At 40.8% G+C, this 14,292-nt stretch overlaps 1 protein-coding gene across 3 annotated transcripts in view; it reads left to right on the top strand.

Moving 5' to 3' along the window:
• ADAM23 (ADAM metallopeptidase domain 23) overlaps positions 1 to 14,292 on the top strand; it is a 165,767-nt gene that overhangs the window by 42,655 nt on the left and 108,820 nt on the right. For all 3 annotated transcript variants that reach the window (XM_060301957.1, XM_030853824.2, XM_060301958.1), the window contains exon 3: positions 3,509 to 3,585. In XM_060301957.1, coding sequence (XP_060157940.1) covers positions 3,509 to 3,585 — 77 coding nt within the window. The remainder of the gene's footprint in view (positions 1 to 3,508; positions 3,586 to 14,292) is intronic.

Here is a 14,292-nt window from a genome sequence, read left to right as displayed (position 1 = left end):
GAATGTAAGAAAAATAACATACATCACTGGATTGAAATTACTTAAAATGGATACAGATATTTTAGATGAATATACTAATTCCGTTTGCTAACTATGCAAGGAAGATGAATGTTTAAGGAAATCTTAAATCATTTTATAGGAAAATGTGCTGCCTCTCAGCATTAAAGTGAATTCAAATGTTAAAACAGTCTTCCTGATAAAGGTAACAAAATCAGATTTTTTTTTCCCTATGGAGAAACAAGAATGCTGTTGATGACATTGCACTAATTGTTTCAGCTGTTGTGGAAAGTAATCTGTCAATATGTTTGAATCATAGTGTTGGTATTGATGATGATGATGATGATGATGACGACATATGCCAGACACTGTGCTGAGTAAGTGGGGGACATTTAAAGGAAATCTCTGTATCTTGGCCACATGTGTGTATATGTGAGCAGACACGTCATTGATCACGTCACACAAAGCCCCACAGTCTCCTGCCCACCTTTTCAGATTCATTGTTTGACATTTCCTCCAAAAGTCATTTATTTACAGGCCATATTCATTAAAAAAAATTTTTAAGTTTGTTTTCCATATTCATTTTTTACTCTTTTTTTTTTTTTTTTGCGGTATGCGGGCCTCTCACTCTTGTGGCTTCTCCCGTTGCGGAGCACAGGCTCCGGACGTGCAGGCTCAGCGGCCATGGCTCACGGGCCCAGCCGCTCCGCGGCATGTGGGATCTTCCCGGACCGGGGCACGAACCCGTGTCCCCTGCATCGGCAGGCGGACTCTCAACCACTGCGCCACCAGGGAAGGCCCCTTTTCACTCTCTTTTTTACAGATGTTTCCTCCCAGGTCCGGAATGTCTTTTCTTCTCTTGGCAGGAAGATTCTTACTCATTTTAAAAAATTTTGTTCAGGGCTTCCTTGGTGGCGCAGTGGTTGAGAGTCTGCCTGCCGATGCAGGGGACACGGGTTCGTGCCCCGGTCCGGGAGGATCCCACATGCTGCGGAGCGGCGGCGCCCGTGAGCCATGGCCGCTGAGCCTGCGCGTGCGGAGCCTGTGCTCCGCAACGGGAGAGGCCACAACAGTGAGAGGCCCGCGTACCAAAAAAAAAAAAAAAAAAAAAATTTTGTTCAAACCGCACCTTGTCACTGAAGCCTTGGTCCCTGTGGCCCCTTAGGCACACGAAGGATGGCAGCCCTGCCTGCTTCTCTGGAGGCTGCCGCTTCCTTGAGCGTGGGGCTGTGTCCCAGCCATCTTTCTACACAGGGTGGGACTCAACACGTGTGTGTGGAAGGAGTAAATAAAATAAGCAAAGGAAAATCCCAGTATTACTATTATTTGCCAGCCCTTTCATTGAATTCTGTTAAACTGAAGCTTGTCACATTGACTCCGTATAAACTTATTTAACAATGATCAAATTGTCTGACTCTGAGCAATTTCTTTCAAATGGAGTAAGCAGTTACCACCGGGCTACGTTATTTTGCAACAGGGTTTTCTTGGGGTTTGTACTTGTCTCATTGCTTATTTGCTGTAAAATGAGCCTTTTGCTGGGAGGTTCTTTACATCAATAACAGACATACAGAGATTTGCCTAAATTTGAAATCAAAACGCTTTTCTTTGGAATATTCATTTGGAAGTTTTGCTTCATTTGTTTTGCTAAGTCATAATTTATGTGTAGTTTTTTGTTTTATGTGTAGTTACTCTTTTTACCACAATATATTCTTGTTTATAAAGATGCTCAAAGAAGTACATTTATCACCTCTTTTAGGTCAGGGTGCCATTAATGAACTCTCCTCTACTATTTAATATTCTTAAGAGAAATATGCCTAAGGATGCTTAAGGTTTTTCTTTTTTCTTTTTTTTTTTAAACTTTTGGGACGCAGAGATGAAAAATTTCCCCTTGTACAAATTATTCATCAAATAAAAATTTTCATGCAAAAATTAATGCTTTAAGACACAGAATGAATTTAGATTAAAGACTCTGTGATATTTATAGTAGATAAATAGAGGTTCTGCTACAGATGACAGAGACCATACCTGACAAGACAGAAATTTCTTTCTCTCTCAAGGAGTTGTCTGAATACAGGAAGCTCAGATCAAGGATGATGACCCTGTTCTACTGATACATGGTTGTTTGGGGTAGACATGGCGTCCCGTGGTATTAGGGATTGAGGTGCCTTCTCTCTCATTGCTCTGTATTTAAAATTTAATATGTTAATTTCCTTTTAATTTTATTTATTTATTACAGAGTGACTATCTGATCAGCAGTTATGCTTGACAAGAAGCAGAAGTCATGGTTTATTTATAGTGTTTTATAGGTTTGGCATGGTAAAAGAGTCTTGACAATAAATACTTGGTTAATTAATTGAAAGTTCATGTATTTGGGGGAAGGGTCGTTAATGTACGACTGTTCGCAAGACCCTTGCGGTATGAGTTGTGGAGCAAACTGTCCAGGGTGGGAAGCGATCATACATCACTGTGGAGGGAGGGACAAATGCAGTGCTCCTGAAGTCCTGAGTTCGTTCCCAGCAGGCGTGTGAAGGAAGCTTCCTGGAAAGTAATGGCGTTGGGCTGTCCTTGAAGGATGTCTATAATGCGAAGTGGAGGAGAAGGGAAAAGAGGAGCATGGGGTGGCATTGAGGGAAGGGGGACTGGCAAGTGTCTGGTTGCCATGCATGTAGCACTTCACACACGACACCCACTGTACCTTAGGAATGAGGTCTGGAGGAAGGAGGTTTGTGTGTGTGTAGGGGGTAGGTGTTGCATGTATCCTTGTCCTTTTTTTTTTTTTCTTTCCTGATTGGGTGACAAAAGAGAGTTTTATCTTGGATAATACTTTAACAAAACTTCATTGATTTGTTAATTTACATTATGCAAGACGCTTCTGTGATCTATACCAATCTTTAATACCTAGAACATATGATTCATGTTTACATGAGATTATCTTTGTATTTGGATTAAATCACAATGAGGACAGTATTTGTAAATGTGTGACTTTCAAAGGGGGATCTGAACTCGCCTGGTTTGAAGTGCTTGCTGAAGTTAATAGGTTGTGCTATCCCATTTTACCGGCACATTCTGCTGATACATCATTCAGAGAAAGTTCCAATTCCTGATGAAGAGCAGAGCGCTGACATGAGTTTTCACTTAGGTGTGCAGAAAGAATCGGTTAGCTTTGTGCACGGAATAGGATGAAATCAAGCTTTAATTAGTCGGACTTTTGCATAATTCATCCCGGTCCCTTTGAAAGTCCAGTTGAATCTGCTCTTAATCTTTGTCACGATGGGTCCCTTTTAAAGGACTTTTATTAGTTCCTTCCTGCACAGATATTTAGGTCTTCCAAGTAAGGCCGTGACAATGCACCTGATTTCTTAAAGAAATGAATTGTTACATAAGGATCCATAAAGAAATGAATCAGTCCATAAAATTTTCTTCTTATTAAATATCATTCTTGATATCAATATAATCAGCTTTAAAGATAGGAAAGTAAGCTAAGGTTCTTTCTGTCTTTTTGAATCCATAGGCTGTCCATCTGGCCCAGGCAAGCTTCCAGATTGAAGCCTTCGGCTCCAAATTCATTCTTGACCTCACACTGAACAAGTAAGTATATAGTTATGATCCTGTTAAGAAGTAAGTGCAGTAAAACTCTACTTCATGATAATATTTTAGTCAAAGTAATGTCTGTTGTTGAAGCAACTGATATTTTCTAGCTGATTATATGTCATATAGCACTTAAAGAAAAATATAAAAGTCTGAAGTTAATTCTTTTAATAATAATAATGTCTTTTTATTCCTGAAAGAAGAGGCATTTAACATTTAATTTGTTAAAAATCTCAAATACAGTTCTTAGATATTGTGATTTTAAATGGAACAAATATTTAAAGTAATGCTAGTTAATTAAGTGCTAACTATAATCTTTACAATATATAGCAAGCATGATAAATTACTGACTCAAGTATAGTTAGACTTCAGTCTAGAAATTCCACTTTACCTTTCAGTATGCAATTCACACGACTTCTGTATGAAGAACAGAAGAACAGAAGAAAATGATGACTTGCAAATACCTATTTTGAGAAGGTTCTTTGCTCCGTAATTTGCTCTAATACAGTTGGTTAGAAATTTTGGTCCTGATGAAGATTTACCCGATTTTTCTCTGAGCATGTGTTTATGTTGATATTTAAATGCTATTTCCCAAGTTGGAACCAATTGCACAGATGTCTTTGTACAAAGCACGAACAAGAGCTGTTGCCTTAAGCAGGGCTCTTCAGCCTCGAATTGAGCCAGCAGTGAGCCTTTCTTTGGTGAAAGAACTTTCCTGCATGGTTTTCTTTAGTTTAAGGAGCTCCAGTCAATATTTTAAACTCTCATCGGTATTTTGACCAAGACTGCATTTTTGCCAGAAAAATACCACGTAATGCTATCAGACACTATAATGTGGGTGACCACAGTCAATATCTGAGAGATTGCAGAAGACTATAAAGAACAACTATTAAATTTCTTGTGTGCCAAATTCTGTGAGCTCTGCAGAAAAAAAGATGCAGGGTCAGCTTGGGTGCTCCTTACTCAAGTGTAATTGCAGCTTTAAGTCAGAATGAATCAGCAGAACTCAGAATTTCCTGTGTTGAAGATACTGCAGGTTTTCCTCTTTGAGTCTGCTGAGCATTGGTTGAGTTCCTTTTCACCATGCTGGGTCAGCACTGTGCCTGCGAAAGGGTCATATGGGGACATCCAGGGTACTTAGAGGTCTGGAGACACATCACAAAATTATTTACCACGAATATTTAACATGCAGAGGAATCAAATTGAGCACCTACTATGAGCAGTCCTTGCCTTAAGGAGCTTATAGTCTACTTGGGAGAGGTTAATAGATAAACGTATAATTTTAGAGCAGTGTGAAATTGGTTGTGCTGGAGATAAACATGGAATGCTATGGTAGCACTAGAGAGAGGAAGCTCTCCAGGCTGGAGGAGTGTGAAAAGGCATCTTAGGAAAGGTGATGCTTGAGCTAAATCTTGGAGGGCAAGTGCTAGTGAGGAAGGGAAGTGTTGGGGATGGATGGGCGAGAGAGGGAGAGAGAGAGAGAGAGAGAGAGAGAGAGAGAGAGAGAGAGAGAGAATGGAGAATTGTGTTCTAGGCAGAGGAGAGAGTGTGTGCTAAGGAGAAGGGCCATGTAGCAGTGGGGCATGTTAAAGGGAGCATGAGTCTTTTGTTGAATTTCTTGGTAAATTACAAGGTTGAGGGAGGTGAGTCAGGAGAGGTAGGCACAGGGACAGCTCAACTCATGCAAGGTCTTGTATGTCATGCTCAGTGCTGGTCTATTATCCCCTAGACTGTGAAAAATGAAGTAAGCAGATAACCAGAAGTTCTGTTCTCAGGAAGTGCTAAAAGGCATGGAGAGGGAATGCTTTTGAGGAGTCTTCGTTTGATAAAAATCATTAGGATTGCTTTGATGTGGGTGGCAAGGCAGAAAGAAGGGTTCAAGTTAAGAGGTACCTTGATTGCATAGCTGGGTGGATGGTGGTATCCAGGTGAAATGGGCAGCACAGGGAAAAAACAGGTTAAATGGTGAAGAGAAAAGAATGTGAAATCAGAGTAGACATAATTGATTTGAGGGGCTTTGGGACATACATGAAGCCATGTCTAGGCAGTAGGTGGATATAACAGTCTAAAGCTCAGGGAAGAGGTGGGGGCTAGAGATAGCAGAGTTGAAAGTAGTTTCCACAGGAATGTTAATGATAAACGTGGTTGTGAATGAGACCATGTTCATTCAGGAAGGGTGGGTAAAATAAGGAGAGCATAAGTTGGGAAGATTGTTAAGGGTTGAGGAGAGGAAGAGGAGCCAATGAAGGGACAGAGAATGAGTGATCAGAGTAGTGGGAGGAGAATCAGGAGCATGATTGAATAGAGAGTTTCAAAACAGAAAGTTGTGATGTATAGCCTCACATGCAGCAGAATGATCTAGTGAGATAACGGGCAAAGATTGCCTTTGTATTTACCTATTAAGTAATCACTGATGGTCTGAAGGCAGCAGTTTCCATAAAGTTTGGGGCAGAAACCAGGTTACAGTGGGCTGGGAGTGACTGAGAGGAGATGGTTTGGAGACAGCATTGCTCATTGGGTAAGTTTGGGTGAGAAGGAAAGAGAGCTAGCATAGTAGCCAGAAGAAGACATTGGGGTCTAGGAAGGGGTTTTCAGGGATAACAGAGCAAGTGTTAGGCTGACAAATGGAGATGTTAAGAGTGAGGAATGAAGATACAGAAGAGAGGAGATAATTTATGGAGCAAGATCTGGGTGAAGATAGAAGGGAGTGAGAGCAAGAACACAAGGGCAACTTAGTTTTGAACCAGGAGAGAGTTCATTCCTAACTTGTATGAAGGTATTAGGGCATATGCAGGTAGAGATAAGCTTGCAGGAGAAGGGATGGAGTTCAGTGCATCTCTGAAGATTTCTTTCTTCTTGGAGACAGCATTATCTACCATTGGGATGGAGAAGGAGGGCGGGTTGGGCTTGAGGAAAATGATGAAAGTTTAGGCTAACATGGAGAGAAATGGGTGAGGAAGCTCACCAAGGTCATGTTAAAGAATTTATGAGCAATCTTCATTAGAAGTCATATGTTATGTGTTGGTGTTTGTGTCATTGTACCTGATGGTGTTTTATTTTATTTTTTTAACCTGGAGTGCTCAGTAACTCCGTCACTGCACTGTGTGGGGGAGGAAGGTAGATTGTAGTGTGGGTGTTTTCTGGTGGTGACTCAGAGGAAGAGCAGTGGAGACAGAGCTCTTTGAATACTGGTGAATAACTAGGGTAGTTTGCTATCAGGATCCAGTTTGGGTAAGAATGGAGATGAGGTCAAGAGGACCAGGAAAAAATGGAGGTCTCTATAGGGACAAGTAAATGCAGTGAGAGGGAGACCATGAGACCCATAATCACATGGTGTCTCCCCTGTTCAGAGTCCCGAGCCTTCTGAGCGCAACGTGTGTGTGCAATGCTCACATGATCTTCGGAGACAAGGGAATTGGGTAAGAGTGTGACAAGTGTTGGCCAGGGTGGGTCTCTACTTTAAATAACTTTCGATGGCTGTGATTCACTAAATTTCAATGGCTGCTCCATTAGAATGAACGTAAAGAGTCAAGAGAATTTTTAAAATCAATCATGGAGAAAGAGCTTCTGAGCAAAGAGGAATCTCATTTCCACCAAAGGGTGGTCGTTGCCACACTATTTACAACAATTTTAAATTGTTAAGGTGGGGAAGGGCAAAAGGTGTATGATAGGTCTACGAGCTCAGTGAAGGAAAGAAAGCATTAAGGTGTTAACATAAACTAATCAAAGTGGTATCTGCGGAATCTACATGGTTAATGACCTCACCCGGGCTGGACTGCCAGCTTGTGAAGACTACCCTCTTGTGAGTTCCTGGCAGGAGAACTTTCTGAGTCTGCGCTTTCATGGATTGAACAAGTGAGGCCTCGGCTTGCTCAGGCATCTCATGGCAGAGGTGCGTGTTTTAATTTAGCCAACAAATATTGAGTGAGCGTCTGCTCTATGCCTGCAATTGCTCTAGGTGCTGATGCTGCTGGGAGTGAAATAGACAAGTTCGCTGTCTCCCCTCATGGAGCTTTGTTCCAGGGGAAGACAGACAGTGAACCACTAAATAAAGACGAGTGCATTGAAAAACATATAGCTGGGCTACGTGATGGAAAGAGACTTCAGCTGGGAGTGGCCAGTGTGGTTTAGATGTCACAGAAGCCAGAAGGTCTCTCTGAGGAGGGACATTGAGCTGAGACCTGATCATCCAAGATGAGACACCACATGAGGCTGGAAGGTGAGAAGGTTCCACTCAGCTGGGACTGTGAGACAGCAAGTGCTGAGGAGAATGTGGGATGGTCAAGAAGGACCAAGGCTGATGTGACTGGAGTGCAGCGGGGGGCAGGGGATGGTGGGAGACTGAGGAGATGAGGTCAGAGAGGAAGCCGTGTAGCCAGACCGTGAAGGGCCGTTGTCCACGGGGAGGCATTTGAGTAGGACGCCACTGGAGGGCAGGAAGCATGGCCATCACACCGTTCGGTTTACATTTTTTTAGCCCCAAAAGTCCTAGCTGTGGCTTCAGAGGATCTTTTGTCATACTCCTTTCAGGATACTCCCCTTTTCAATTTTGTTTTGTTTTTTCTCTAGAATGACCATTGTTCCAAGTTACATAAAGTTTAAAAGGATTACTAGATTAACAATTCTGTTTCTTTTTTGGCTGTACCCCGTGGCATGTGGGATCTCCAGGGATCCAACCCGTGCCCTCTGCATGGAAGCACAGATTCCTAACCACTGGACCGTCAGGGAAGTCCCCAGCAATTCTTAATGTGTATTGTTGATCCTTGGAAGTCCTCAGGGAGTCTGAGGATTCTCTCTCTGATATGTGTGATTGGAATTATGCCGTATTACCTATAGTTAAATCTGCTGGTGTCTTCAGCAAATGTTAATTGGGAATAATTGTGATCAGAGTTACATAATGGTTGAGAGCATAGGTTCTGGAGTCAAACAGACCTGGGTTTGAATTTGGAGGCTGTCATTTACTAGCTGTGTGACCTTGGGCAAATTTCTTAACTTCTTTTTTAGTAATAGTTTGAGATACAATTCACACACCGTGAAATTCACTCCTTTAAAGTGTTCCCTTCAATGGTTTTTATTATGTTCACAGAGTTGTGCAGTTATTACCACCATCTAATTCCAGAGCATTTTTGTTGCCCCAGAAAGAAACCCTGTACCTATAGCAGTCACACCCCCTCCCCCCAAGCTTCTGGTAACCACTCATCTACTTTCTGTTGCTATGAATTTTCTTGTTCTGGACATTTTATATAAATGGATTTATACAACTTGTGACCTTTTGTGATTGGCTTCTTTACGTAGTATAATATTTTCAAGGTTCATTTATGTTGTAGCTGAATAATATGCCATTGTATGGATATATTCTTAGCTTCTTAAGCTATAGGTTGTTGTAAGGACTAACTAAGGTAATGTGTGGTACTTATACATGTCTGCTAATTGGAAAGGCATGCTCCATGCTGTGGACTGAATTCCCCCTAAAATTCCTATGTTTAAGCCTTAACGTGCAATATGACTGTATTTGGAGATAGAGCCTCCAAGGAGGTAATTAAGGTTAAATGAGGTCATATGGTGGAGGCTTGATCTGATAGGATTAGTGTTATTATAAGATAGACACCAGAGAGTTTGCTCCCTCTCTCTCTGCCATGTGAGGACACAGCAAGAAGGCAGCCATCTGCAAGCCAGGAAAAGAGACCTCACCAGGAACTGAATCAGCCAGCATCTTGTTCTTGGATTTCTAGTCTCCAGAAGTATGAGAGATAGATTTCTGTTGTTTAACCACCCAGTTTATGGTATCTTTGTTCTGATTTTGGGGGGTATTTGATTTAAGATGAATATCTAGAAAATGTTGATTTTTAAAGAAATATATGCCCACAGTAGTTTTCTCATGAAATGTAGTTCATGCAATGCTTTTGAAAGAAGAAAACAGCCACATTGATGTAGTTTCAGCTAGGTTAAATAAAGACCCTGGCTTCCGTGTTGATTAGCATGGTTAATTCATTGTTTATTCAGCCAACAAACATTTATTGAGCATCTAGTTTGTGTAAGGTACTGTGCTGAGCAACCCAGGGAATTCAGAGCTGTGTAAAAGAATCCCTCCTCTCCAAGAGCCCATAGCAGAGAAAAGAGATTAAAATATATACAAATTATAGTAAACATGATAGGAAGTGACTTGGGAAGCCTTGGTGTTGGAAGGTTTTATGGGGAAGATGAGATTTAATGTTTTTCTTAAAGGATGCTGTCTTGGTTTTGCTTCCTCTGGTAGCAGATCCTGAAGCAAGGAAATACATTTAGGGAGCTGAGGAGTGACAAGTGGAAGGGAAGGGAGCTAAAAAAGGGTAATTTCCCACGTGCCCAACTGGGGCTCATTCCCACTGAGGAAACCCTGGGAGTCCATGGATTCATCCTCTAGAACATGCCAGAATATTATTGAACTGAGGGGTGAGGAAGCTGGAGTTTTGTTCACCAAGTGCCAGTCTGTTGTTGGTTGAGAGCTGTTTCTGGGGGCAATAACTTTTCAGTATGTCCCTCGTGCCTCCTCTCAGGTAGAAAAAAGCCAGAAATCTTAGGTATTTCCAGTCACCCGCCTTCAGCGTGTTATGCTGAGGCCATGTGGGCAGGGCATGTTGGAGTCTGCTACAGATGCTTCGATTTGGAAAGATGTGGTAGGGAGAAAGGTGCATTTTACGTGGGGAAGTGGCAGAGCCAAGGTTTGAGAGCAGGAAGGCATTGAACCCCTGGTATGAGTGAAGACTAGTGAACCCCTTCTCTCAAAGAAGCCTGAACCACCGATCAGCAGACGGAAGGCAAGCTGCCTGCTTGGAGTCACTGGATTCAGAGGGGGAATTTCAGTCTTGTTCTGTTGACTGTTTTTCCAGCTCTGCAAATTTGGAGATTTGAACTTAAAATTTGGTTTATAAGGAGAAGCATGTGGAGGAGAGACAGGTCTCCTGCCCCATTTTCCTTTTGTGAATGAATAGGAGCAGAAGCTGTGGCTGGAGAAGAGTGAGGCAGGTCCACCTGCAGTGCAGTCCGGGGCGGACTTGTGAGTTGGCTTGACTCCTGACCTAAGGTTGGCTGGCCATACATGTCAGTGCTGACCCCCTGCTTCTCTCCTGTTATCTGCCTATCAGTCTCACTGCTGGAACTCCTCTCACACATCCGGACGAGGGAAGGCACTGGCTTTTGGGACTTCAGGCTTTTGGTCTCAAACTCGCTGCTGAGGCTGCCCGCTGAGGCATGTTTTCTGGGTTTGAGTCCAGAGGAGTTAGAAATGACGAGTAACCTTGCTTTCCACTTCAGAATTCTATGTCTTTAAGATGCTGCTAATTTACAGGCTAAATGCTTTATTTCCTAATTTCAGGGGTCTGTAGAAGGAAGGCTATCTACTGCAATAGTAATGATGGTAATAGATCTGTGCTAAGCCCTTTACTCATATGCTCCAATTTAAATGCTGTCACCAACCCTGCAAGGAAGATGTGATCATTTCCAGCAACCTGAGACCTGGTGACATTCAGTCACATGTTGATGTGCAGCCTGGGCCGTCTGTCTGGAGTCTTCTGTGGCTGCTTTGATCACAGCCCTGGACTATAAATTTACAAGGGAGCTGGGCATAATTCTAATGATGGCTCATCTGTTCACATTAGGTGAGAAAAAAGAATGTAACTATTTCAGTCAATTTTTAACAGTATAAAGAAAATGCAGAAGGTTCAGATAGGGTTTAAAATAGTCCTGTTTTTTTTAAAAAAAATTTATTAGGTAACATTTGTTTATAGCATTATGTAAGTCACATGTGTACATTAGATTTCTACTCATGTATACAATACAGCGTGCTTACCACCCAAAATTTAGTTATCATTCATCAGTACAATTGATCCCCCTTACCCGTTTCACGCCTCCCCCCCTCATTCCTGCTCCTTCCTCTCTGGTAACCCCTACTCTGTTCTCTGTATCTATGTGTTTGTTTTTTGTTTGGTTTGGTTTATTTACTTAGTTAAGTTTGTTTTCAATATTCTACATATGAATGAAATCATACGGTATTTGTCTTTTTCCATCTGACTTATTTCACTTAGCATAATCCCCAAGGTCCATCCATGTTGTCACAAACGGCAAGATTTCATCTTTCTTTAAAAAATATTTATTTATATGGCCGCACCATGTCTTAGTTGCGGCATGCGGGATCTTTGTTGCGGTGCGCGGGATCTTCGTTGTGGAGCTCAGGCTTCTCTCTAGTTGTGGCATGCGAGCTCTCTAGTTGTGGTGCGCGGGCTCCAGAGCACGTGGGCTTAGTTGCCCTGCAGCATGTGGGATCTTAGTTTCCTGACCAGGGATCGAACCCACGTCCCCTGCTTTGGAAGGAGGATTCTTAACCACCGGACCACCAGGGAAGTCCCAAGATTTCATCTTTTTTTATGACTAAGTAGTATTTCTTTGTATGTATATATACCATGTGTTCTTTATCCATTCATCTGTTGATGGGCACTTAGGTTGTTCCAATATCTTGGTTACTATAAATAATGCTGTAGTGAACATAGAGATGCATATATCTTTTCAAAGTAGTGTTTTCTTATTCTTTGGATAAATACCCAGAAGTAGAATAGCTGGATCATATGGTAGCTCTCTTCTTAATTTTTTTAGGGCTATCCATACTGTTTTCCACAGTGTTTGCACCAATTTACACTCCCACCAACAGTATATGAGGGTTCCCTTTTCTCCACATCCTTGCCAACACTTGTTATTTCTTGCTTTTTTGATAATAGCCCTTCTAACAGGCATGAAGTGATATCTCTTTGTGGTTTTTATTTGTGTTAATTAGTGACGTTGAACATCTTTTCATGTGCCTGTTGGCCATCTGTATGTCTTCTTTGGAAAAATGTCTATTTAGCTCCTCTGCCTATTTTTAAATTGGGTTGTTAGTTTTTTTGTTGTTGAGTTGTATGAGTTGTTTATGTATAAGGGCTATTAACCCCTTATCAAATACGTGATTTGAAAATATCTTTTCCCATTTGATAGGTGTCTTTTTGTCTGGTTAATAGTTTCTTTTGCTGTGCAGAAGCTTTTTAGTGTGATGTAATCCCATTTGTTTATTTTTCCTTTTGTTTCCCTTGCCTGAGCAGACATAACCAGAAAGATATAACTAAGACTGATGTCAAAGAGTGTATTGCTTATGTTTTCTTCTAGGAGTTTCATGGTTTCAGAAATTACGTTCAGGTCTTTAGTCCATTTTGGGTTGATTTTTATACGTGGTGTGAGATAGTGGTCTAGTTTCATTTTTTTGCATGTGGCTGTCTACACCACATTTTTCCCTACAGTTTTCCCTACACCATTTATTGAAGAGATGATCCTTTCTCCATTGTATGTTCTTTGCTCCTTTGTTGTAAATTGACCATGTATGTGTGGGCCATCATTTCTGTTCCATTGACCTATGTATCTGTTTTCTGCCAATGCCATACTGTTTTGATTACTATAGCTTTGTAATATAGTTTGAAATAGATTGTTTTGGGTAAGATGAACATTTTAACACTGTTCATTCTTCCAGTCCATGAGCATGAAATATCTTTCCATTTATTTGTGTTTTCTTCAATTTCTTTCAACAGTGTCTTAGTAGTTTCCAGAGTGCAGGTCTTTCACTTCCTTGTTTAAATTTATTACTACATGTTTTATTCTTTTTGTTGTGATTGTAAATGGGCTCGTTTTCTTAAATTTCTCTTTCTTCTAGTTCATTGTTAGCATTAGAAATGCAAGAGATTTTTGTGTATTGATTTTGTACCCTGCAACTTTACTGTATTCATTTATTATTTCTAACAGGTTTTTTTGTGGTGTCTTTAGGGTTTTATATGTATACAATCATGTCATCTGCAAATAGTGACAGTTTTACTTCTTCCTTTCCAGTTTGAATGCCTCTTATTTCTTTTTCTTGCCTAATTACTCTTGCTAGGACTTCCAATACTATGTTGAATAAGAGTGGTGAAAGTGGGCATCCTTGTCTTGTTCCTAATTTTAGAGGGATAGCTTTCAATTTTTCATCATTGAGTATGATGTTAGCTGTGGGTTTGTCATGTATGGGCTTTATTATGCTGAGGTACACTCCCTCTATGCTCACTTTATTGAGAGTTTTTGGTGTTGAATCTTGTCATATACTTATTGGCCTGTAAATATTTTGTGTGTTGTTCTTGTTTGGTTTTGTTATTAGGGTAATGTTGACCTCATAAAATGAGTTAGTAAACATTCTTTCCTCTTCAATTTTTGAGAAGAGTTTGGGAAGGCTAGGTATTAAATCTTCTTCAAATATTTGGGAGAATTTAACTGTGAAGCCACCTGGTCCTGAACTTTTGTTTACTGTTTACTCTCTTAATCTCTTTACTAGTGATTGGTCTATTCAGATTTTCTATTTCTTCATGATTCAGTCTTGGAAGGTTATATGATTTTAAGAATTTGTCCATTTCTTCCAGGTTGTCCAATGTGTTGGTGTATGTAGGTATTTGTAATATTCTCATATAATCCTTTGTATTTCTCTGGCATCCATTGTTATTTCTCCTTTCTCATTTCTGATTTTACTTATCAGAGCCTTCTCTCTTTTTTTCTTAGTGAGTCTAGTTAAAGGTTTGTCCATTTTGTTTACCTTTTCAAAGATCCAGCTCTTAGTTTCAATGATATTTTCTGTTCTCTTTTTAGTCTCTTATTTTATTTAATCCACTTTGATCTTTATTATTTCCT

The sequence above is a fragment of the Globicephala melas genome, chromosome 7, assembly GCF_963455315.2.
Source record: "Globicephala melas chromosome 7, mGloMel1.2, whole genome shotgun sequence".
Classification (NCBI taxonomy): Eukaryota; Metazoa; Chordata; class Mammalia; order Artiodactyla; family Delphinidae; genus Globicephala; species Globicephala melas.
Note: the sequence above shows the minus strand (reverse complement) of the source record. Positions and strands in the feature narration are given on the sequence as shown.